The sequence below is a fragment of the Delphinapterus leucas genome, chromosome 2 (genome assembly GCF_059928025.1).
Source record: "Delphinapterus leucas isolate spDelLeu-1000000601 "Yukka" chromosome 2, BTC_Dleu_Yukka2, whole genome shotgun sequence".
NCBI lineage: Eukaryota > Metazoa > Chordata > Mammalia > Artiodactyla > Monodontidae > Delphinapterus > Delphinapterus leucas.
The window spans coordinates 147203949-147229524 of NC_143130.1; the positions used below are offsets into that span (position 1 = coordinate 147203949).

The 25576-nt window shown below is 38.6% G+C and overlaps 2 protein-coding genes across 6 annotated transcripts in view; one reads left to right on the top strand and one right to left on the bottom strand.

Moving 5' to 3' along the window:
- ATP6V1D (ATPase H+ transporting V1 subunit D) lies at positions 1-13490 on the bottom strand. 4 transcript variants are annotated; one of them, XM_089907864.1, is made up of 9 exons: positions 13180-13490; positions 8048-8165; positions 7188-7267; positions 5517-5584; positions 4764-4808; positions 3565-3668; positions 3048-3114; positions 1815-1893; positions 1-704 (listed from the first exon to the last, which is right to left on the bottom strand). In XM_089907864.1, the coding sequence occupies exons 1-9, from the start codon at positions 13203-13205 to the stop codon at positions 563-565; spliced, it is 729 nt and encodes a 242-aa protein (XP_089763990.1). In that variant the 5' UTR covers positions 13206-13490; the 3' UTR covers positions 1-562. The 4 variants fall into 4 exon arrangements, with proteins under 4 accessions (XP_089763990.1, XP_089763991.1, XP_022426035.1 ...); XM_089907865.1 differs by having other exon boundaries at positions 13129-13230; XM_022570327.3 differs by lacking the exon at positions 13180-13490 and adding an exon at positions 12614-12787.
- The window catches only part of EIF2S1 (eukaryotic translation initiation factor 2 subunit alpha), an 18901-nt gene continuing 6549 nt past the window's right edge, over positions 13225-25576 (top strand). Inside the window, exons 1-4 of one of the 2 annotated variants that reach the window (XM_022570321.3) lie at positions 13225-13425; positions 17426-17674; positions 22620-22699; positions 24472-24623. In XM_022570321.3, the coding sequence (XP_022426029.1) occupies positions 17434-17674; positions 22620-22699; positions 24472-24623 (473 nt within the window). In that variant the 5' untranslated portion in view covers positions 13225-13425; positions 17426-17433. Of the gene's footprint in view, positions 13426-15032; positions 15793-17425; positions 17675-22619; positions 22700-24471; positions 24624-25576 lie in introns of those variants that run through there. The other variant, XM_089907863.1, reaches the window with a different exon arrangement.

Consider the following 25576-nt stretch of genomic DNA (forward strand, 5'->3'; position numbering starts at 1 on the left):
TCATTTTTAAATCATTTTACTGTATATTACCATAGTCACATTTGAACTGGCAGAACTGCTCCCATGACAGACAAGACAGACCTGTCATTCAAGGAAGAATAAGTGAAGGTTTTCATAATGTTTGAGGAGAGAAGTCCCACAGTAACTAACACAAGGATGGCTGCAGCAATCTCAGACAACGGTGTGCAAGTAGGTAGGAACAAAGGGTGTTCCAGCAGTAGCTGGCCTACGTGTGTTGGCCTGAGACCACTGCTGTTTCCTAAGGGGAATTTCTTAATATGTTGGTAAGCAGGTCACTTGCAACAGACATGTAAGTGGAGTAGGGTGACACTTCGCAGAATAAATTCTGTAAGTTTCTGGGCAGGTTCTCCAAATCTCATTGGTGATAAATGGTTGCTGAATTATGATTCTGCAAAGGTAATCCCATAAACAGACAACAGGGAATTTTACAACTGGTGAAATTCTTAGGCCAAAAATTAAATAGCCACACATACCAAACCTACACACCGTGAATTAAAATGATGCCATGTTAGGCCTTCTGAAGGAATCAGAGCAGGAAAGATTATTCAAAGAGAAGATCCTCATCCTTCTCTTCAGCCAAAAGATTAGCAGGTTCCATCACTTCTCCAGCTGCCTTCCGTTGTTCCAAGTCCTTCTCAGACTTTTCCTTGAGAATCTTTTTTTTCTCCTGTATTTTCTTTAACCTATAAAATAAAGGAGGGAATTTTCTGAATGCTGTTTTGGTACTAAGTAGAATTGATTTCTTCTAGTTTTGTAACAAGGATAATAAACACCTACAAAGTAGGACAAAATTCTACCCTTATTAATTTCAATTTCAGTAACATATTTATAACCCATTTAAAAAAAAAAGATTTGAGGTAGAATACACACACATTTTAAGCTAATAACTGATTTCAAAAGCTCCTGTCTCAGGGTGAATAAACTTTGATGTCCTTTCCCTGATAATGGAACAGGTTTTCAGCATTCAGACACTAAAATTTTGGATCATTCAATCTGGATTACCACAACCCTGCACATCAACTGAAGGACAAACTAAATTTTGCTAATTACGATTATAAATCATACTCAGAAGCTACTCAAGGTCCAAGACAGCTATGTCTTTCCTGAATACGCCTGCCTTCACCTATCTCCCACTTCTCTGAAACTGACACACTGACCCCTGCACACCACCTATTTAGTATTTATTGTCCCTACTAGCTCTAAATGTTCAGAGCTAATTCCTGTACAGGTATCATTTCTCTCCAAGTACTCTGACTTTCTAATGGTATGATTTATTTTATTATGTAATGTCCCCAAGTACTTTATACCTTCTCCTGGAACATTTCCAACATGCAATACATATTTGTTGATTGACTAATTCCAGTTTCTTTTTATGTAGGAGACACCCCATCTAAATCATTGTTTCATTTTAAAGAATTATCGAGGCTATTTATAGTTTCTCTGAAGGGCCTGAGTTTTCAGAGATGCCATATTTTAGGTGTGTGCAAAACTTGGCACAGATCTATCTCCACAGCCTTTGGCAATATTATTCCTTGTTTCTTATCAGAATAAAATACAAGTTGTACTAATTCTTTTTTTTTTTTTGCCCGCGCTGCACTGCATGTGGGATCTTAGTTCCCCGACCAGGGATCAAACCCATGGCCCCTGCAATGGAAGCGTGGAGTCTTAACCACTGCCAGGGAAGTCCCAAGCTGTGCTAATTCTAAAGAACATAAGCCAACATGTCTCAGCAAATCGAGCTTTTGGAATATGGAAAAACAAAAAATGATCAATAACTGCAAATTCCAACAAACCTATAGAACTCTTCTCTCTCTCTCTCATCCAGCTCTGTGATGATATAAGCAAGGGTACGTTCAATCCGGGGAATGATGACTAGGGTTTAAAAATATATATATATAGTGAGAACTTCAAATCTTTTTTCAAATTGCCAGTGCTCATTTGTATAACAGTAACTTATTTTTTCTAACTGTAAAATAAATGTACATTTAATGCAAAAACCAAAAACACAGAGAAATAAAATGAAGTATAATCCAACCACTCTATAGTTAACTAATTATAAATATTTTGGAATATGCCCTCATACTGTCTTTTCTATGGACAGGTAACACTGGACCGTGATATATATACAACACTGAATATACTGAATTTATATGAATATGTAACATTGAACCATGGATGTTATTTTAAATACAACAGCAATCCATTGTTAAAAACTGGAGCATTGAGCAGAGAGAATACAGGAAGTTGAATTTTCTGTCAATCATAAGGTTCTACTTTACACAGAATTTGCCTATTCTGCTTCTAGAACGTGAACTCCTTGTGAATTGGAACTGTTACCTTATCCATTTTGTTTTGCTTGCAATTCCATGCAAGAGGCTGGCACAAGCAAGCAGTCAGGAAATCTTTAACACTAATAGAGCCCAAGCAAAATAATTTCCTTGCTGCTCAAATTTTGCTCCTTTCTTACTTTAAAATTGAATAAGTGTTGCTTTAATGAAAACTGAGTTTCTTAAGCAAAAAGTACTGCGGCAACATTCAGCAGTCATAGTTTTAAAATAATGAAATGAGAGATGGAAAATAAATGCATCCAATGGGAAAATTTATTTTTAGAAATCAAGGAGAACAGCAAGAGAACAGGACATAAGGCCTAAGAAAGAGAGCTTTAAAGTTTAATACTTCATGTGTTCAAAAACATTTATCACTCAGTCATTGGAAAGAACTTACAAAAACATTAGGGCTCTTGAGAAATAGTTTCACCTTTTATTCATGAATAATCAGAAATGAGTAAAACATTCCGTACTTTTTAACTCACCACTCTCCTCTAACTACCCCCTAAATCATACACACACTTCTATCAAAGGATTTACTAACAGTTATCTGTATTACTGACTCACTGCCCTTCCCACTGTGGGCAGGGGCAACATCTTATTCAGTAGGCGATCAGTGCCTGATTCCTAGTAGGTCCGTGACAAATGTGGAGGTGCGGACAAGAGGATGGACAAAGCCCCACAGCAGCTTACACTCACCATGTTCAATGGCATTTACACGCCTGTTGGTTATCTTAATAGCTTCATCCAAAGTAACAAAGGAAGTCTAAAATAAGAGGATAAATTAATAATGTAAGCACAAAGTCTTCCTACTCATGCCCTGTCCACCACTCGCCTTCACTCAGCACTTGTAGAAACATTTGGAAACCAAGACTACTTCAACATACTTAAAGAACAGAAAATTCTTATGAGATTTCCATAGAGCTAACATGATTTCCATTCTATTAGAATTTGTTTACTTCAGACTCACCTGAAGTTATAAAGATGGCAAGAGAAGAGAATCATACACTAATGACCTAGATATATATTAACTGGCCACAAAGAGGGGGGGGAAAAAAGGCTTTCATGCATAAACCATATTATATTTGCATTTAAATCTATATTGACTATTGCTGTTCTCACCTAGCCAAGAGTGAAACTATACCATTGCACAAACATTTTGTTAGTAGTAAAAAGTAGGAACGATGGTGCAGAAGCCACCATTTCAGAAACTTACCTGCAGCGAAGCTAGTTCCACCAGTAGTTCCACTGCTTTGGCATAATTCCTCTTCAGTTTAGCCAACTGTTCACCTCCTCTGGCTAAACCAGTCAGTTCATAACCTGAAAGAACCAGTCAGACAACATTTGTATTTAGGGTGTAATCTTTCCCATAAACTTCCCAAAAGAAGATAAGTCAGAATAATACCAAACATGGAAAAACAAATTCATTAACCCAAACGTTAAGTGCCCATTTCACTCCCCCAAAACTGTAGGACATGTTGCTGAATAGTTTTGCACAAGGATACTATTCTAAATCTAACTATAGGAGAAGTTACCTTGCTGGATTAACGAATGCACCCCTTCCCTTTGTAGATTATACTGCCTGATGCCCCAGTACGGTTGACACTCTGTTAACAGGTGACTCTCTAGAATATTCTACTTCTTTATTCAAGCAGTACTAAATATTTGATGTGAACCAATTTAATATGAGGGCCAAAGAAAGAATATTGTTGTTTCTATGAAAGAAAGTTGATTACTTTGGAAAGACTCAACAAAGATGCATTACTACCTGAAACATGCTGTCAAATTAGGAAAAGGTGAGACAATTATAAAAAAAGTGGGCAGGCTGGCTATAAAAGTCTAGGAAGATTCAGCATTCAGATTGCATCACAGTGCCTAAGATCTTACTGTACTTTAAAAAGACCCAAACTGGAAATTATAAACAATACATTGCGGGTGTGGTTTATGCAGAAAGACAACATGGAAGTCTAATCAGTGGATTCATACTCAAAGAAAGGCCATGGCCTTATATTTTTAAAACTGCAAATGACTCTATAAATTTCTAGGTTGAAATAAAATATTTTAAGCAATGTATAATGTTTTGTGACTCCCTGAAATAACACTTTTTTGATTAACTGATAAACTATTGTCCCAAATATATCTGATAAGAAGGCTTCTGGATTTCCCTGGCGGTCCAGTGATTAAGACTCCACACTCCCAATACAGGGGGCATGGGTTTGATCCCTGGTCGGGGAACTAAGATCCCACATGCTGCCCGGCGAGGCCAAAAAAAAAGTAAAAAAAAGAAGAAGGTTTCCAACACTGAAACCACTGAACTCTAAGCAGGTCTATTTATCATCATTTTCCAGAATAAGGTTCATTTAAAGAGGAACTGGAAGAACCCAGAGACACACACATAAAAAGTTTCACACTTACTGTCAGTTCCTTCATGGTAATGTTCAAATACTGGCAAAGTAACACCTGTTAAACACAAAAACATATATGGATTCACAAACATGTCCTTGAAGTACTGTTTCTTAACCACTGTTTCCTGTGTTTCTTTTTCAGCAAATCCTCAAAAGTTAAGAGATTGCCTGGAACTGTAACTGGTTTCAATGAATGAATTTAGGAACCTTCCTTCTTAAGTGTTCATTCCTATTCAAAAGTCAAATTATCCTTAGTAAGGGATCTGGCTGTTACAATGTTTGTTTTTTTTCTTTCATCTTTGAGGTATACATAATATACAAATAATTGCACATATTTAATGTATACATTTTGATGAATATAGAAATATGCATACACCCATGATACCATCATCACAATTAAGGTAATAAACATATCCATCACCTCCAAAAGATCTGTGTCCCTTTTCCTGCGTGTATGTGTTAACACTCAACATGAGATCTACTTTCTTAAGTTTTTAAGTGCACAACACCCTATTAACTGTAGCTATACTACTGTACAGCAGGTCTCTAAAATGTATTTATCTTGTATAACTGTAACTTCACATCCACTGAACAACAGCTTTCCCCACCCCCATCCCCTGGCAACCACCAGTAAACAAGTTTTAACATGTAAAGCCAAACAACTTTGTCTAAGGAGAAAAGATTAATTGGGCCATCAAGATCTTGCTGTATAAACGGGTTAATTTTAAAATGTTACAAGAGTTCCAAAGGGTTGAAAAGTTACCTGCTACATTATCTTTCTTTGCTCTAATCTTCACTTGGGCTTTATTTACATTTTGGATTACTGTGGTGCTGCAGAAAAAGAAAAGGCCTTGATTTAGTTGAGTTTTTAGAGTGAGAAATAAACCAGCAGGGACCCATCAGGTGACTTCAACAAAAGTAAGATGTCATGATTATGCTTTGATGATTGTCTTCTTTCAGAAAAGAACAATCACTGCTACCAGAGGAGGGCCTCAGAGAGCAAAGTATGAACAATATTCAAACATTAGCCATAAGAATACAAAGAATGATTTTAATGTACATGGGCTGCTTAAGTTTTCAATCAGACATGTGGTGCATAGATGTGACTTTAGGGATTTTCATTCCACTAATGTAATTTGGAGAAAACGTTCCTTCTGGGTTTGCTGTTCAAATCTGTAGGTGTGCCTAAGCAGGAGTTCAATTCCTTTACCTTGGAATCTATCTAATTTCCATCTGGCTTTGTCTGACTCCCCACCTGTTACTATCACAAAATAAAGTGTCTTCCCCATAACCACCCTAAAACACTTTCACATACCACATACACACTATTTATTCCCGCCCTCTCATGGAAAAGTCAATGCAAATTGTTATCCTACCAACACTGGCAAAAATTAAGTCTACTACTTCAAAATGTCTTATGAAAAAAAGAAAGGTCGGGCTTCCCTGGTGGCGCAGTGGTTGAGAGTCTGCCTGCCAATGCAGGAGACATGGGTTTGTGCCCCGGTCCGGGAAGATCCCACATGCCGCGGAGCAGCTGGGCCCGTGAGCCATGGCTGCTACGCCTACTCGTCCGGAGCCTGTGCTCCGCAATGGGAGAGGCCACAACAGTGAGAGGCCCGCGTACTGCAAAAAAAAAAAAAAAAAAAAAAAAAGGTCTTATGCCCCTCAAGCTGTAAGACTGTCCACAGGTAATGTTCCCAGATAACACAAGCTAAGAATGGAGGAATTGTGTTATTGGTAAAGAAGACTAAAATCAAAAACCCTGAAAACTTCCACTTCTGCCCCTGAGTAGTCATTTGACTTTAGGAAGGCACTAAACTTAAACTGAGAACAACAATGCTTGCCTGGTCCACCTCACAGGCTTATTTGGAGAATCAAATCACATAACCAAACATAACATATGTAAAGCAATAACTAAGCCATTTTGTACACTTTGTAAAGCACACATTGACATATGCCATAAAGTCCATGCCCTTTAAACAACCAATTCCATTCTCAAAAATTTTCCTAAGGAAATAATTCAACAGAAATTTAGAAATATATACATAAAGATGTTCATGGCACCTTTTCTAATAATCCAAATATCTGAAAATCAACCCAAAGGCCCACCATTACAGGAAAACGTTAATACATTATCATACACCTAAAGATTATGCAGCTATGTGAAAATAGGGAAAAATGTTTATGATACAATACTAAATGAAAACGGACTGTAAAATATTAAGTATTCTGTGCCTGCAACTATGTAACAGATACACGTGGGTGGTAATAAACACAAAAGTGTTAAGGTGATGGGGTTAAAAGTGTTCTTATTATTACTATATCATTTGTCTTTAATGCTTATGTATTTTTTTAAATTAAAAGAGGCTTTTACATGAAATTATGAACATGATAGCACTTTGTTTTTCAAAACACCCCACTTAAGTGTTCTTACCTGAAGTCCCCTGCTGTGAACTTGGCCTCAGCAAGTGAAAAGGCAGCTTCTCTCATCACTTCACCCATCAACATTTTAGTCTGGAAAAGCAAAAACCAACAGCCAATAAAACCAAGTTTTTTACAGGGAAAAATCATATCATAACCATGTTCCTTTAACAACCATCAGTATTTTACACTAGGTGTACATGTAAATATTGATTTGGTAACAATAAAATAAATATATCCAATTTTGCTTGAACAGTTTTGGTTATGGTTACTAACAATGTTGCAAAACCATGAGTTTTATAATTAAAATACTGGAACAAAGGCACTAAGAAATAGAAAACTGAATCTTTACTGAAGGGCCGACCTTATTCCTGAATGAGTCCATGCTGTTTTGCTCAAATTAATCTTTTAAATTCACTATACTGCTCTCAAAATCCTAATGGCACAGTGATTCTAAAATCTGGAATATTTAATGTTTGAGAATACACAGTAATTTTTTTTGAAAGAGAAGAAAAACTGGGACAGGTGGGTAGAAAGTTACCAGACAGGCCAGAGGACAGTCATAATAAATTCTGGGGAAAGAGCATTTCGGGCATTAGAAACAGCTAATGCAAAGGTCCTAGAAGAGGATGTTAGCAAAAAAGCTCCAAATGAGATCAGAGGGGCAGGCAGGGGCCAGAGTAGATCAAGTGGGGTTTGGGGGCAAGAGTAAAGAGTTTGAATCTTATTAAATGTACTTTCTGAAACTTGTTACATTTACAATGGCATTTTTACTTTTGAAAGAAAAATGTTTAATTAAAATGCCAACGGTCGTGCTATATTTTCCATAGATACTTCTAAAATAAATACAATTCTAAGCAAACTTCACTCTACCTCTATTATCTTCTTAAGGATCTGTCGAAATCGAAGAGTTAAGGCGTCAGATTTTTTCTTTAGGAGGTTTCGACCTGTCTGTGCTCCTTTTAACCGAGCCCTCATGATGGTCTGTGCCCTATGTAAATAAAGTTAAAGACATTTAAAATAAAAATACTTCCCCAATATGGTGTTAAAATTATGCGAATTCCTTGATGTCATGAGAGCAAGAATATATACCATTTGTAACTGACAGGCTTAATTGGTTTCTCAATACTGTAGATTTCCACCCTCAGTGTTCCATAAATAAGAAGTCTTTTTTATTTAAAACAGAAACAATCCTTTAATAAATAAGAACTTAATAATTTGATAAATAAGTTAATAAATAACATTAATAATTTAATAAATTATAATAATAAATATTACTTAATAATTGGTTAATAATTTAATAAATTTTATTATGATTTAATAAATATTTGTTAGAACTATTTTATGATGCCAGCATAGTTTAAATAATTACTTGATTTGTGAGTTAAAACAGTATATGTTTCCATTAGGGATGCACTAAGAATTTAAAAAAAAATCTGTCTAATGATATGTATCAAAATTTGAAATGCATTTACCTTCAGGACCAACAATTCTACTTTAAGGGATTTATCCCCCTGATTTACCCCGACATGTACACAAAAACATGTACAAGGTCAAGGACGAGTAGTCCAGCCTTATTTATAATAGCAAAAGGGTGGGAACAAGTTAAATGTTCCACAAATCATGGTTCATCATACAACAGAATGATATGAAGCCATTAAAAAAAAAGAGGAAGCTAGATCTGCATGTGCTCCTCATATTACAGTCTCAGTTATGCACAGTAAGGGATGAATGTGCTTATATAGATAAAGAGAATTGTTCTAGAGAGGTTCACAGAAAGTGGTAACAGTTTCCTTTGGAAAGTGAGGTTGAGTGAAAAAGATGGATTTACTTTTTACTACTATATTCTGTTTTACCTTCTGTATTTCATACCACAATCATTTATCACTTTTTCCATTAAAAGTGTGGCATTGAAAAAAAAAAAAAAGTGTGGCATTGAAGTGTTTTGATATCATCAATTAAGACTCTACTACCAATCACTTTACTAATTTGTAAATGACTCCAGGTAACAAATGACACATATAAGTAAACACTTCTGAGAAGTGACAAGCCACTTAAATCTCCTTACCTCCCTATTTCAATCTTTTCTCATCAGAAACCCCAAAACCAAAGTCAAGAAAGCAACAGCAGAAATTGACATTTCCAGTCTTGCTACCATATGCCAGATAAAATTTAATAATGAGAAAAAAAAGTGGATAATAAGATTCAATAATCAATTGTATAACATACCTAAAGTGATTTAAGGGGACATAATTTCATATGACTGGTGTTATTACCAACTGCAAAATAGTTTTTGCTAAACTTCTGACTAAATTCTTAGATTATACTGAATCTTCTACCATAGGCCAAAGATTACTAAAATAATTCTATAGCTGGAAGGGGCTTTAGACATTATCTTGAAAGATAGGAAAACGAAGCTCAGAAAAGTGAAACGACTTTCCCACAGTCACTCGGTGAAGAAAATGCACAGCAAGACCTGAAACAGATTTCTGACTCCAGGGATTTAACCAAGGTTCAAACCTAGGTCCACTGTACCCCAGCCATATGCCATACTACCTCACCTATAGATTAAGGGGACATAATTAAGGGGACATAATTAAGGGGACATAATTCAGGTGAACAGTTCTGTCTTTGAAAAACTAGCTATCAGTGGCTGAATTTGCACTGACTAGCTTCACTGGAGGTCTAACCAAGTGAAGCTGGTTCAGCTTCCAGCCTGAGCAAGAGCTATGCACCCCAATGTGTACATTTAACATACCGTGTTGTTGACACTAACCACCAGACTTTGGGCTCAAAGAGTTGAACCAAATTTAAGTCAAGTCCTAGTACTGCAAATGGCAGCAAGTTTACAGTAAAAAGGTGAACTGGTTCATAAAACTGAATTCACCACGCTAATTTTAATTTCCTCCTATATTTAATTTCTTTTCTCATGAAATAGACAAATTTTAATTCTTGAGACTCAAAGAGTGACTTGCCCAAAGGCTTATAGCCAGTATGTAGGAGAACCTGGATGTGACTGACTTCTGTTGACTCCAAATCCTTCATGCCTCTTTTGCTTCCACTCTAAACTTGTTTTGCTCTCTCTGGTGCCTAAGTGGGTGACAGCCCCATTTCACAGGATAACACTGTAAGGTAGCAGTGTCTGAAACAGAAGTCACTAGCGTGTTTTCTAGCCTCGCTCTTTAAACACTTGTTCTTTTACAAGTCACAGAGCTGCTTGGCCCTACAAAAATGTTTGACCTTCAGCTAGGATGATGACTTTGCTTCCAGCTGAATCAAAAACATCTGACTACATGACAAAGTACCTGCTGATAAGCCTTGGGGAAAATATTTAGAGAAGCAGTTACTTCCTGCACCTGATTTTCCTCTTAATCAATCGGCAAGCTGAGTGCTCTCAAATAGCAATTTTCACCTTCACAAACCCATCATTCTTGTCTAAGCCCAAAGAGTGTATTTTCACCTCTTAGTCTCAAAGTAAAAACAAAACAAAACAAAATGTTAACATTCTGACTACTATCAAAGATAAACACAGCCAGACATCAGTTAAAGCTGTGAAAACAGATATTATCCAGTAACCACTGACAGCAGGGGAAAGAGCTGAGCTCCTTTTGGATTGTGCACAGGTGATTAGGCATTTTAAAATGAGTGAGGAGAGTGAGAGTGGACGCGAGTCAGAGAAAAATTCCAAAAGGTTGGGCATTGGAAGTGCCATCAGGCCAGCTGTGTCTGCTAGCAGGCAATTAAGGAAGGGAGGTCGGGGGCATAGTCTCAGGTGTTGCATAGAACAAAGAGTAAATTCTGGCTGGATGAGTTTTCTCAAGCAGGCATTTTACTAGGGGCTGGAGTCATTCTAGGAACATAGCCTTAGGCTACTAGAAGCCATGCTAGAGTCTGGTGTCTTTTAGGGCAGAGGTTTGGATGGAGTCAGTCTTTAAGTGCTGGGAGTTCTACAGTCCTCACTACCCCAGGGTAGTCCTGAGCCTTATCTATTTCACAGGCACTGCCTTTCTCCACAACTGACTTACTTCCCACCTAGGACTAACAGCTATTAGAAAGTCAACAGGCAAAGGTAGAAACCAAACAAACAAAAACCCCTTCATTTCATTAAAAGCTGTAGCCACCCAGGTAGGTACAGAAATCTAGCTTTGGGGGTTAAAATATAACTCTTATTTTAAAGCATCCTCAGATTCTCTGAGAAAAAGTCAAAATAAAGAAAAACAGCAGAACACCCCCAAAGAGATAGGACCACAATCAAAAGATCTAAGTGTCAAAGCCAAAACTGATTTTCTACTCCTCAGTGAAAAAAAGAGGAAAAGGAAGAGGGGGAGGGGGAGAGGGCAAATAAGAACAATCTTTACCTTCCACACGTTGTTAGGCACATTTGAGAAAACTCAAAATTTTTCTCCTGACAAAGAATTCAGGCCCAAAGAGAAAAGGAGGCCACAACTGAACAGATTCCATGGCATGGGTTCATTTAAGTAACATTTTTTGTGGACCTTCTGTGGATTAATAATCAAGACACTTCTCATCCTGGAGAGAGCTCACAGTTCAGTGGTAAATATACATAAACAAATATGCACTTTACAATGTGATGGGTGATTATTAACAGAAGTCTGAATGACATGCAATGGTGACAGACAAAAGGAGTGCCTCAGAAATTCAGGTCTAGCTTCCCACCGCATGTGACATTTCAGGGGATCTTGGAAAATGAGTATGGGTATCCAAGATCAAACCTGACGCCCACTTTAGGGCGATTCGATTAAACCCCCAAATTGGTTTAGAAGCCTGCTTCCCACCGCAGTAGACTTCTCTTCTCAAAGCATTTATCAGGGCTTCCCTGGTGGCGCAGTGGTTGAGAGTCCGCCTGCCGATGCAGGGGACACGGGTTCGTGCCCCGGTCCGGGAAGATCCCACATGCCGCGGAGCGGCTGGGCCCGTGAGCCATGGGCCGCTGAACCTGCGCATCCGGAGCCTGTGCTCCGCAACGGGAGAGGCCACAACAGTGAGAGTCCCTAGTACCGCAAAAAAAAAAAAAAGCATTTACCAAACTTCGTCCGCTTGTCTATCCCTCCACTAAACTGTGAGCTCTGTTAGGGCAAGAGTGGCGACGATTCATAGTTATATAAATCCAGTGTCCGGATCAATAAGGGAATATGGAATGAATGGCTCGATTAATGACTAAAGTAAGCTGATCTCTACAAAAGCCAGCAGGCCGGGCGCCTGTTCTCACGGGCTGGACTTCCTCTGTTCAGTCTGGTTCACTCAGAGGAATGTGTAAGGGGCCCCTCAGGGAGCCTCGCCCTGGACTCACGAGAAGAGACTGGAGAGAGCTCAGGTCGGCCCAGGAAACAAGGAGCCCCGCTGCTGGTCCAGGGTATGGAGGGACAGCGGCTCGGGCAGGTCTTCCTGAACACCTGTTCGTTCCATTCTTTTACTTACATTCTCGAGGGAAAGATTTCAATTCGGTCTTTGGCCGACATTCTGACGATGTCTGTTCGGCCCGGGTCCCTGGCCAGGCAATCCTGGCTGCAACAAGCCCACCCACTGAGTCTTGCTCTACCTGAGTCAGCTGGTTGTGTCCCGTGACCCCCCCCCGGCGTTGCTAAGAGGCAGCCAGGATACGCCTTCTTAACTTCCGCTTCCTGTCGGTAGGGGTAGGGGGTAGGGGTGTGGGGAAGGCGACAGGAAGAAGGCGATGCCCGGATGTTGAAGCGCGCGCACCCCGGAACCGCCTCTCATTTCCGGTTCGTCTTCTAGCCCCCACCCCCGCCCCCCCCCCCCCCAGTCTCCAGCTCCCAGGCGGCTGCGCAGGGCGAGGCGAAAGAACAGGGAAGAGTACACTCCTTTTCTTCCTCCACTTTTCATCTTTGGTCACAGCGCCACCTCATGGTTGACTAAAGCTTTCAGAGAGGATTTATTTTTCAGGGACAAGGAATCAGAGTCCTCCCTCTTACCTGCGCCTTGAAGGTTACTTAGCGAAAGCTAAAGACAGCGAGAAAACGTACTTTTCAGGTCCTCCTAAGGTCCACATTCTTCTTTGTTCTCGGAGGACCTGGACTCTATGGTCAGTGACGAAGAGGGGCCTCCATCCTGTTGGCGCTTGCGTGCTGCGAGGTGGTTGCGCATGCGCGGTGGGGTCGAGCGAAGCGCACGCTGAGAGTCGGCGGCTGCTACGGGTGGATCAAGTCTGGTCTCTCCGATTGAAGAGCGTGGCGCCGGACACCAGTGCGGGATTCACACACATACCTCAGGTGACTAGGCGCCCCGATCGGTTTCTCCAGGAATTCACTTTGGTTGTGTCCAGTGACATGGGTGGTCGATAGAGGGTAGGCCCCGGGCTAACACCCCCTCCTTCTCCCGTCCCTGCGCGGGAAGTGTCTGCACACAGCTGCCACCGCCCGCCGGCTCCGTGTCGGTCTCCCCGTGTAGCAGAGGTGTCATGGTGCGAACGGAGGTCTCTCGTGAAGGGAGGCGGGCCGAGTGACTGAACAGCTCTTTCAGTGTGCTTCAAGTGGGGACGCCGTGAGGTGGGGCGGCCTTGGGAGAATGCCGTGACGCCCCCGCCCCGGGACGCGGAACACTTTGCCCTCTCCGGGCCTGAGAGTTCCATCCTTTTTTTGTTTTTTTTTTTCTTCCGCCCCAGCAAATACTCTCAATTGTAACCAGACCTGGCACTTCAAGGAACCCGTTGATTGGGCTACGATATTGACAAGAGTTGGGTTAAAAAAAAGATCCAAGTTTGTTCATCTGATAAGTGATATTAAAAAAATCGAAGCTGCTTTCGCCCTGTGTTGCTGGCGTGGTGCGTTTCTGGAGAGAGAGCCGCTCCTTAAGATGGCACTAAAAGATCCTACTGAAGAGTTTATTACTCTTCGTATCGGTTTGCCGTGTTTCAGCACCGATGAGAATAGACTTGTAGAAATACGCGCTGTGATCTTACGGTTAAGCAGAACTAAAACACATAAGATACGGGAATTTTAGGTCCTTTTTGTCAGCGCCCCAAACTTAGGCTACTTTAACGTTCATTAACAAGAAACATTGTTTCTTGGGGAAAAGGTGTAGCAAAGAAGTCTTGTTTTTTCTACCGATTTAAGCTGTTATCCACGGGGAAAAAACCTTGTAACTCTGTGTCTTTCAACAGTTTGGAATTATTTACATAGAGCTTTACTGCCTCTTCTCAGTTCATTGTATGCCAAATGACAGCGATTCTCAAAACATCTCAAAAAGATGCACAGTAATGTTTTTAGAGATGGGTGCTTCCTATTTCAACGACAGTGAACTAGTTTAAAAGCTTTATTTGTGTAGCACTTATGTAGTCAGAACGAGCATTCAGAACATAACTAAGTGTCAGGCCCGAATCAGAATGATCATGGGAGTTGCCTCTATCACATCATACTTTACTTTGGAAAAGAATGTGGACTTCTGTATCCATTATGGCGACTTGAGCATGCAGTGGTTTCAGAAGTCCTGCCTACTGTTTGACCAGGCAAAATTACTGACATTGCAGGGTATTTGAAATTATCTTGGAATTCAGTTCATGTATTTTGAAAGATGGGTGTTCTTTACTGGAGAACACACACAGTATTGTAGTACTCTGACATATTGAGGCTTTGTGGGTTAAACTCTGGAGCCAATGTCAGATGACCTGGATTTAGCTCCTGTTGTACTTAGTAAGCATTTGTCTTTGAGGAAGACATTTAATACTCTATTTTAATAATAAAATAATTGTTTAATGAATTAAGTTACAAAATGGAAATGATACCTCCTTTGCCTTTTAATAGCTTATATTTGTATAGCACATTACACTTTCCAAATTTTATCACATGTATATTATTTCATTTGATACCCGCCACAAACCGGTGAAGTACATGGCACACACTAGAAACTACAGTTAATGGGAATGCATTTCCCAAGCAGCCACAGCTAGTAAGTAGGAGAGCGAAGTCTGGAACCCATGTCTAGAACTATTCCCAAAGTCAGGCTATGCTACTTGCCTGACTTGAGGACCCTATTGAGGGTGAAATAAAATAAGTCGAAGTGCTTTAAAAATTATGTAAGAGGGCTGATAGATACTTGATGTGAGACTCCTATTTTCCTGACTGATTTTTTTCAAAGTTACTGTTATTAGCATAATATTTCCATAAATAAGGAGATAGGTTCAAAATCTGTTAACCATTATGCAGGTTCTTTTGCAAAGTAGATTTTTTTTATACTCCATTACTTGTCTTTTACTGGGAATGACATACCATTAGCAGTATTCCTTTATTTACACTGTCTATTGCAAAGAGACTTGTACCTCCTGAAGCATTAGCATCCATATCTCCCTTCAGGATTCTTTTACACGATTGCCTATGTTCTTTTACAATTGAATTAAGTCTTGCTTCTCCAAAATTATTGGCTTTACTATTTGAAGAAACTTGGTGAGTAAAAGTGGTTAGCACCTGTTAAATCTCTTAAAACTGTTTCATACATTTCCATAACGTTTATTTTTATATCCAGTTTGAAACTTTTTCAGCTCTCAAATTTTAGTACCTTACGTGCAGATAATTGACAACAGTTGTCCAAGAAAAAAAAAAGCCCTGTTTAAAAAATGAAACAACCAGCTCAGCTGTTTCTTGGTGGGTAATTGAATGTCTGCTTCCCTTTATTTGCTAAATCCCTGTTTTGTCAGGCTTCAAAGAGAAATATATCTCTGCCACTGTTATTAATATGCAGCTTTATTTTTTGTTATACGGGATAGGTTAATACTAGAAGTTTGCACTAATTTATAGTTTATGTTCCAGCACTGAATATGTACATTGATAGTGCTTTTTGTTTAAGATGTTTTACTGATTGTCATGTATTTATCAGTGATATTGAGAGAAAATATAGCCTGTTGTATAAGACACAAACTATGGATTCAAACTTCATAGGTTCAGATTTTGACTGTCACTTGTTAGCAGTATATGACAAAACAAGATGCTTAACCCATGCTTCATGTTTTTCATCTATAAAATGGGGAAGACTAGGAGGAAAGTGATACCTCAGGGAGATAGGCAGTGGCCAGATAAATAGGACCCTGTAGGTAGTGGAAAAATGTATAAATCAGTGGGTAAGCCACGAGGAAGAAACATGTGGGTACAGGTAGCAAGTTCTCAAACTGCTCTGAAGCAGAACTCTGGTGTTCTATGAGCTGGATGTAGGTGTTCTGTCTTTAAGATAAGTAATGACAGTCTTATTTCCCAATTAATAAGAAAAAAAAAATAGGTGAAGTTTCACAAATTTTTCATAGGACCTTAGGTCTTATTATTGCCTGTCTTCTGAGCTTTGACAATAGTAAATTAGTTAAGGTTAGCAGAAAAACATGAAAATTATCAACTATGATTAATTTGAGAGCTTCCTTTTAAAAATGTGTTTCTACATATGGTATGATTTTAGGCCTGTGGGTCATAATAGGAGTGGTGTTGAAAATAGGTTGGGTGGATCAAAGGGAGTAATTTTAAATATATTTAATGTGTGGAGGTTAAGAGAAACTTGAACTTTATAGTAGTGGGAACCTATAAAGCTGTTCTCGAGCTTGGGTATAACTATTCAACAAAAGAGAAGAATATTTGGGAGTAATGGGAAAAGTGGAAGCTAAAAATTATGGTAGTTGTGAATTAAATTCAAGTTTGTTTTAAGAGGAAAAAAATTCAGATTAGTGTCTTTTGTGATTAATAAATTTTTTGTTTTTGTCTTGACATGTGATACTGTAATTTTGGCTATAATAAATAATGGAGTATATCATTTGATATATGGTTAGGGTTAGGATTTAATTTGTTGGAAGAGTCTTCCCTTCATATAGCAGGCGGTAACATATCCAGTCTTAGCTGACTTGGAGGAAGAGTAGCTTTAGTTTTTCTGACAGGTTTATAATAGTAGTGATGCTTCCTATCATTTGTTATTTCTTAAAGTATTAAAATAATATTTTACTCTTAAGGTATACCTTTAATCCTTCAGTGTCAGGACTTTGTAAATGGTCATTATTTTTTATGATTCCTCTGAAACTGATGGTAGAGAATCACACAAGCCTTACAAAAATGTGGAGCAAAATAAAAATTAAAGCTTGGTTCCAGAACATTCCTCTGTTTTCTGGTACCTCTGTTTTCTTTATGTCTTTAAGAAGTTTAAAGAGGGGAGAAAACCGATAACTTCTTCCAGTGGCAAGATGTGGAAAATTGACATTTTAAAATTTTGACCTTAACTGAACACTTACTTGATTGTTTTGTTCAGATTGCAGAATGCCGGGTCTAAGTTGTAGATTTTATCAGCACAAATTTCCTGAGGTGGATGACGTAGTGATGGTGAATGTAAGGTCCATTGCTGAAATGGGAGCTTATGTCAGCTTGCTGGAATACAACAACATCGAAGGCATGATTCTTCTGAGTGAGTTGTCCAGAAGGCGTATCCGTTCTATAAACAAACTCATCCGAATTGGCAGGAATGAATGTGTGGTTGTTATCAGAGTGGACAAAGAAAAAGGTAAATGAGAAAAAGATTTAAAATAATTTATATTTTAAAAATTTATATTTACTTATTAAATATAAGTTTATATTTAATATATAAGTATTCATATATTAAATAATTTATATCTGGAAATTTTTATTTAAAATGATTTATTTTAAAATATATTTTTTGTAAATTGCCTACTGAAGTAAAAAAAAAAGAAAAAAACACCTCCTTTTGTCTTTAAACTCTTTTACATACAGAGTTGTTAGAGAAGGGTGCTAGTTAACCATCTAAACAAGACCTTTTAAGTTAGTAGTGGGTTTTTTTTTTTTTTTAATTTTATTTATTTATTTATTTATTTCGGCTAAGTTGGGTCTTTGTTGCTGTGCACGGGCTTTCTCTAGTTGCGGCGAGCGGGGGCTACTCTTCGTTGCAGTGCATGGGCTTCTCATTGCGGTGGCTTTTCTTGTTGCAGAGCATGGGCTCTAGGCATGCGGGCTTCAGTAGTTGTGGCTCGTGGGCTCTAGAGCGCAGGCTCAGTTGTGGCGCATGGGCTTAGTTGCTCCGCAGCATGTGGGATCTTCCCGGACCATGGCTTGAACCTGTGTCCCCTGCATTGGCAGGCAGATTCTTAACCACCACGCCACCAGGGAAGCTCAGTAGTGGTTTAATTAGTACATCCCAGGACTAGTTTTTGTGAGCCAAGTAACCTGAATTTTATTCCCAGAGGTTATCAGGATCTTGATAATTGACTCATTGCCAAACTCACCAAACTCAGAGAGACAAATAAGCAAACCAGAGTGCTAGTTCATTCATATTTGTCAGGTGCCTTTTTATTGATTTAGAGTTAGATTAGTAATCAGGTTATTGAATAAGTGATGGAAATTGGGCAAAGGTAAGTGGATTTTAGGAATATTTTTTATGTCTTTAAAAAAGCAATATACTGCAGACACACACCCAAAACCCAATATTGTATGTCTCTGATAATCAGAATGTTTGTGACCCCCAGATCCTATGGGATCTTTCCGGCAGAGATGAATAGGTATTCATTTATTTACTCTTTGGGTACCCCTTCTTTGGACCCCATGTAAATCTTCACCTTAGTGAACACAATTTTTCTAAATATATTGTATAATACCATTGAGTAGGTTTTGTCTTCAACTGGCTTAATATAGTTAAGATAATTTGTTTTAGTCATCTTACTATAGTTTGTTAGATTTTAGTTTCAGGCAAGTGGTTACTGTCATGCTTAAAAGACCAATCAGTCACCCTGACTGAGCTTGGCTTTCTGAATCTCCTCAGCCACCTAGTTAATTGATACTTCTGCAAATGAATAATTTTATACATAGCTGACTTCTTTTCTGATTATAATCTTAGACAATAAACTTTCGAGGCAGCTTATATTACCCCTTAGGTGGTGCTACCACTTAGCACATTGATTATTCTAAATGCTTTGATATGACTGACTTGTGGCACCCTCCCCAGCTTCCATTTATTAAACTGCTTGAAGACTGAGATTATTCCTTAAACTTGTGTTTCGTTGTTGCTCCAGTAGGACCTTGAATGGTGTCTTATCTTATATTGCTTTCCTATTATATGAAATATATACACAAAAAGGAATCAAATACATTTTCAACTGCCGTCAGAAAAAGTGAAAGGGTAAACTTGTATAAGTACAGTATTTACATGTAAAAATTTATTTTCATAATAGCATTGTTTTCATAGTGTTAATTAAAAACAAGAAACAACAATCTAAATTGTGGTTATATAAATCATGACACAACCAATCAAGGCAATTTTATACAGAATGGGATCTGAATATTCTGATATGAAAAGATCTCCAGGGTAAGATAAGAAAAAAAGCAAAGTGCAGAAGATCTATAGAAGGGATCCTTTCTGTTACTAGAAGATTAAGTCCTATTGGATAAACCATTCATCATAACTGCTATAAACCCTAAACAAGTATCTGAATGGGTGATAAAAATTACTCAAGGAGAGTGAGAGCAACCAAAAGCAGGCTGAAACTGAAGGCAGGTTGACACTTGGAAGAAAGGAACTGCACTGGATAAATTTTACAGTTTTTTGACTGAGTGCATGTTACAGACAACTTCCAAGCAGGGCATTGACAATTCTAGGGGAAAACATACAGTCTTAATGGCTTGAGAGCCAGAGATGAGAGTTCTGGACAACCACAACAGTTGGAAAGTAGTGATAGGGATTAGAGAAAGGAGAGACACAGAGGGAGAGCCCCCAAGTTTATATATAAATTCTGCTGAAATCTCTGGCCAGCCCGTGAAACTAGTAATACACAGGGTAGACTGCAGCCCAATAGGGTAAAAATCTAAACAAATTTTGTTTGCTTTCCATCTGGGGAGACAGAGCTTATAGTTTTGAATTCAAACAAGCTAACTGCTAAAACAAAAATTCAGTATCCTTGGGAATTCCCTGGCAGCCCAGTGGTTGGGATGCCTCACTTTCACTGCTGAGGGCGTGGGTTCAATCCCTGGTTGGGAAATGCAAGCCGTGCGGATTAGCCAGAAAAAAAAAAAAGAAAAAATTCAGTGTCCCTAAGAGGAACCTAAAGGAATTCACAATGTGCCACATATATTTCCTAATGTCAAGGATACAACTCAAATTGCTAAATAGTTGAAGAAACAGGAAAATATGACCCATACAAAAAAGGTAATCAATGGAGACTGACCTAGAGATCACCCTAATGCTGGAATTAGCAGATAAGCATTTTAAAGTAAATGTTATATAACTACTCAAAGATATTAGGAAAATATGCTTAATAGTGAATGAACAAAATGAAATCTCAGTAGAGAAATTAGAAACTCTCATAAAGAACTAAAATGAAAAATATAATATCTAAAAAATTCACTGGATGGGCTAACAGCAGATAAAAGATGACAGAAGGCTTCTTGAAATTTGAAGGTAGTTCATTTAAAAAGAACCAATCTGAAGAACTGAGAAAAAAAAAAACCTGTCAACTATCAAAAGCTCTATTCCAAAAGAAGGGGAGAAAAAGAAAGAACAGAGAATATATTTGAAGAAACCATGGCCAAAAGTTTCCCATATTTGCTGGGGAAGAAAAATGTTTATATATTAGAGAAGCTCAGCAAACCTGAAGCAGGATGAATACTAAGACCACATTTAGGCATACCAAACTATTGAAAAACAGAGAAAATCTTCAATGTAGCCAGAGGAAAATGATGTTATTTGTAGGGGAACAGTAATACAAATTACTGTGGCATTCTTACTGGAAATAATGAAGGTCAGAGCATTGAATGATATCTGTAAAACACTGAAAGAACACTGTCAAACCAGAATTCTGTATTTGAAGAAAATATTCAACAACAAAAATCAAATGAAAACATTTTCAGGTAAATAGAAACTAGGGGGATTTATTACCAGGTAAGACCTACATTATAAGAGATGGTAAAGGAAGTTGTTCAGGCTGAAGAACTGTGATGGCTGAAATGGAAAATATGTGGGTAAACGTAAAAAACCATTTTCTCCCTCTTTATTTTTTTTTAATGGGGGTGTAGTTGATTTACAAGGTCATGTTAGTTTCCAGTGTACAGCAAAGTGAATCAGTTATATACATATATCCACTCTTTTTTTAGATTCTTTTCCCATGTAGGCCATTACAGAGTATTGAGTAGAGTTCCCTGTGCTATACAGTAGGTCCTTATTAGTGATCCATTTTATATATATAGTAGTGTGTATATGTCAATCCCAATCTTCCAATTTATCCCTCCCCCCACCATCCCCTGGTAAACATAAGTTTGTTTCTACATCCGTAACTCTGTTTCTGTTTTGTAGATAAGTTAGTTTGTACCCTTTTTTTAGATTCTACATATAAGTGATGTTATGATATTTGTCTTTCTCTGTCTGACTTACATCACTCAGTATGACAATCTCTCCATCCATTCACATTGCTGCAAATGGCGTTATTTTGTTCTTTTTTATGGCTGAGTAATATTCCATTGTATGTATGTACCACATCTTAATCTGTTCCTCTGTTGATGGACATTTAGGTTGCTTCCATATCCTGGCTATTGTAAATAGTGCTGCAGTGAGCATTGGGGAGCTCCCTCATAATTCTTTAAAATACATTTAACTACTTGTCTCATTGTGTACCCATGGGACTTTTATTTATGGAGGTGACTGGTGACATGGAGAGGCCAATGCCATTGAAAGAACATTTTTATTATTAAAGTTTCCCAAGAGATGGGAACCCAGCATGCCATGCAAAGCCACATGAGGAAGCACCGGTTTTGATCAGGAGATAGAAGGAGCAAGGGGAAAGCCTAGGCCAGAGCTTTTATTGAGGTTTCCATGACAAAGGCAAGGCAGGTCGGCGTAAACAGTTTAGGGTTGGCTCATTTGAATAGTTTGGGCAGGGCTTGGTGCATTGGGGCTGTCCCTAGTTGTTTGGTACCTGGCTCTATGCTGGTTTAGGGCATGGGATAATATTGGCCTGCTGTGTGGAACTTTGATGAGATGATTGGGGGTATGGGCTCTAGATTGGTTGATTTGCATGTAAAAGGCTGCTCCCACTGAGGCCTTTGCCAACTCTAAGAATTGTCTAGTGCCAGGCAGGGAAGTCTCTTCCCCAGTCAGCCAGGCCACAAATGTCAGAGCATCAAGAATACAGAAAATATAGTTAATGCAGTTGACCCTGTGATGAATGGATGCCAAATAGACAAATACAGTGTCTTTTGGCTTTAGCTCTCATTTGGATAATTGAAAATTATCCCCTCCACTAAGGTAATAGAATATGCAGTTACATGATGATAAAAATTCATTTCTGAAAACAAAAATCTCTTACCTTGTACTTTTTATGCAGTATTTTGTTGATACGATTTTAGTGGGGAATAAGTGTAGGTATGCCAACCCAACAATCTGGTGGTGAAAATTGTCACAGTGATTCTTTGGCACTTAGAGATAATTTTTTCAAATTTTTCTCATATAGGATATATTGATTTGTCAAAAAGAAGAGTTTCTCCAGAGGAAGCAATCAAATGTGAAGATAAATTTACCAAATCCAAAACTGTAAGTTGATTTTTTAATCAAATTAGTCCACTATTTGATGTGTTTAATAAATAATCTGCATGGTGTGTTCCTGGCAGAAACAAAACCTACATTTTCTGTAACAGTATTACCATTTCTCATTCTGTGTTACATAGAAAAACAATTTGAAGACTTTATTTCAAAAGAGTATGACTTCAGTGTTCTTGTCTCATGATGTTACTACCTTAAAGCATTGCTTGATGTGTAATATTCTCAAATCAGTACTGGACCATTAGTGTTTTTAAGGTATTTTAGGTTAAATTAACTATGGGTGATTTCAGCTGATTGGGCTTGTCGCAGCATGTAGTTTTTGATTTTCAGCTCTGTTCTGGGATAAGGATCACAGAGACAACCAGCTGTTGTTTGTTAAGAATGAGCAAAGGTCGAGCTTCCCTGGTGGCGCAGTGGTTGAGAGTCTGCCTGCTGATGCAGGGGACACGGGTTCGTGCCCCAGTCCGGGAAGATCCCACATGCCGCGGAGCAGCTGGGCCCATGAGCCATGGCCGCTGAGCCTGCGTGTCCAGAGCCTGTGCTCCGCAACGGGAGAGGCCACAACAGTGAGAGGCCCGCGTACCACAAAAAAAAAAAAAAAAAAGAATGAGCAAAGGTTTGTAAAATGTCTTTGAATCCAGGAAAGCAAGGCAGGGCCTGTTACTTAGTGTGGTTCTCCACCCCACCCCTCACCCACCTTGGTTTTTTTCCTTTTCTTATTAGTTTTGCTGTGATTTCCTCAGTAAGCACTAATAAAGCAAGGACAGTCATTTCTTCATTCTCATCTTTCTGTATTTTTCTGTTCTCTGGTCCTATTTAGATTTTCCTTTATTCCTTAGATCCTCAGTGCTTATTGGCAGTTTCCACTGGTTCTGTTTTCTCTACCCTTCTCTTGTGTCTTTTGTTCCTCTGCCATGTGTCCTCAAGATAAAATGCCAAGAAAACAGTGTTTACATGAAGAAAAGATTTTTTAAATCTTGCTTAACCCCAGTAAAAGAGAGTACAAATCTAAAAGTCATCAGACCATTACCCAAATCTTTCAAGTCCCACCAAGTCCAGATCTGAGAAGCACTGCTCTGGGAAACTTCCTTTTTGTTTTGTTCCCCTAGGATATTGTAAAATGAGCATAATAGATCTTATTAGGATAATAAGACGATAGAATGAAATAGCCAATGTTAGTACTTTTCCTCACTCAGATTTTGTGTGTAATTAACATGAAGGCCTTTTTATACTCTTTCTCTTCTTTAAGCCCTTTTATGTTTAGGAGATTAGGAGAAGAGTTTGGCAGCAGGTGGGTAGGATTGAAGGATAACTGTTAAATGATAACAGAGCAAAAGAAATAATAAAATCTCCATCCAGGTTCCATGCTCTCATGGAGTAGTAATAATACTATCTTACATTTTGATCCGTAAGACCTCACTACAGTAAAAAGGAAAGATACTAGTATCTCCCTTTCCAGTTGAGGAAATATATTCAGAGAGGTTTGTTTGTCCCAGAATTGACTTGATCTGGGTCTTAGGTTGTAAATGCTATACTACTTGTACTTGTTATACCCACTTGAGTTGGTTATTATGGAAAAGCGAATATTTCTCTATGGAGAAAGAATTTGTGTGTGGCGATCTTTTGTTGTTAAGGAATTAGTGTAGTCAAATTAACCAAATGTTTGTTTTTATATGCTATCTACTAAAATGTAAAAATACCTTTTTTTTTTTTAATATAGATCTCTTACCTTTGAATTGTTGAGCTCTTCATTTTGTTTCTAGGTTTACAGCATTCTTCGTCATGTTGCTGAGGTCTTAGAATATACCAAGGACGAGCAGCTGGAAAGCCTGTTCCAGAGGACCGCTTGGGTCTTTGATGACAAGTACAAGAGACCCGGATACGGTGCCTATGATGCATTTAAGCACGCAGTCTCGTAAGAACACCTTCTTAGCTCTGCTTCTCCATTGATACTACAGCTGCTGGGTCTAGCACACAAGTTGAGAGCCTGACATTTAATAGCACAACATTCATGTATTAAGTCCTTGCCAAATTTAGATTAAAATATTTTAGTATACTAGGCCCATGATATGGGCCAGTCCTATAAAGCCGAGCCTATATGATTTGGTATACCATAGTTATGTAGTTTTGTAAACCATATGGTTTCATCTCACACTACTGTCTTACATACTCTCCTCTCCTAGTTTTGTTATTGTCCTAGGTGACTTCAGGGCCAACATAGATGTTTTGTTTAAAACTTGCTTTCTTTACCTCAGTTCCTTAGACCTTCAGCCCATGCCACATTAGCTAGTCTTCCATATAGCCTTACCCTGGGTCTTACTGTCACCAGGATTTGCTCTGTCTCCGAAACCTTTAATTCACACATTCTGTTCTTTCACCACAGCCTCCTGTCCTTCCAGCTCCCACAGTTAGTCCTACTCTGTGTCGTTTTAATTCTTATTATTATCAGGCTCTGATTCCAAACCTTTTTTTTTTCTCCCTTTTTCACCCTTTCCTGCCTTCTCTTTCTTATTCAGCATAGACACACCATGGTCCATCATTTCAACAACTTTCTTGCCAGTGTCATGAGTTTTGCCCTGTTTTTCCTTCTGTTACATCCAGCCTTGGAGCGATGTTCCTGCCTTCTCTGCACTTGTAGACTGCTGGGTGCTGCTAGGAAAAACCACAGTCTTGCAGGTTGGTGCCACTGCATATTCATGGTCTCCAACCTCAGCTGGGCCTTAACTGCTGCCCCACATTCTCTTTACTCCTGGTCACTTCTTCCTCTCATTCTTAGATTGGCTATTTTAGAACTTCTCCACACTCTTCCTCAGATACCCACTCTGTCCCTCTCCTCTCACTCTCACCTGGTGTGCTCACTACCTAAAA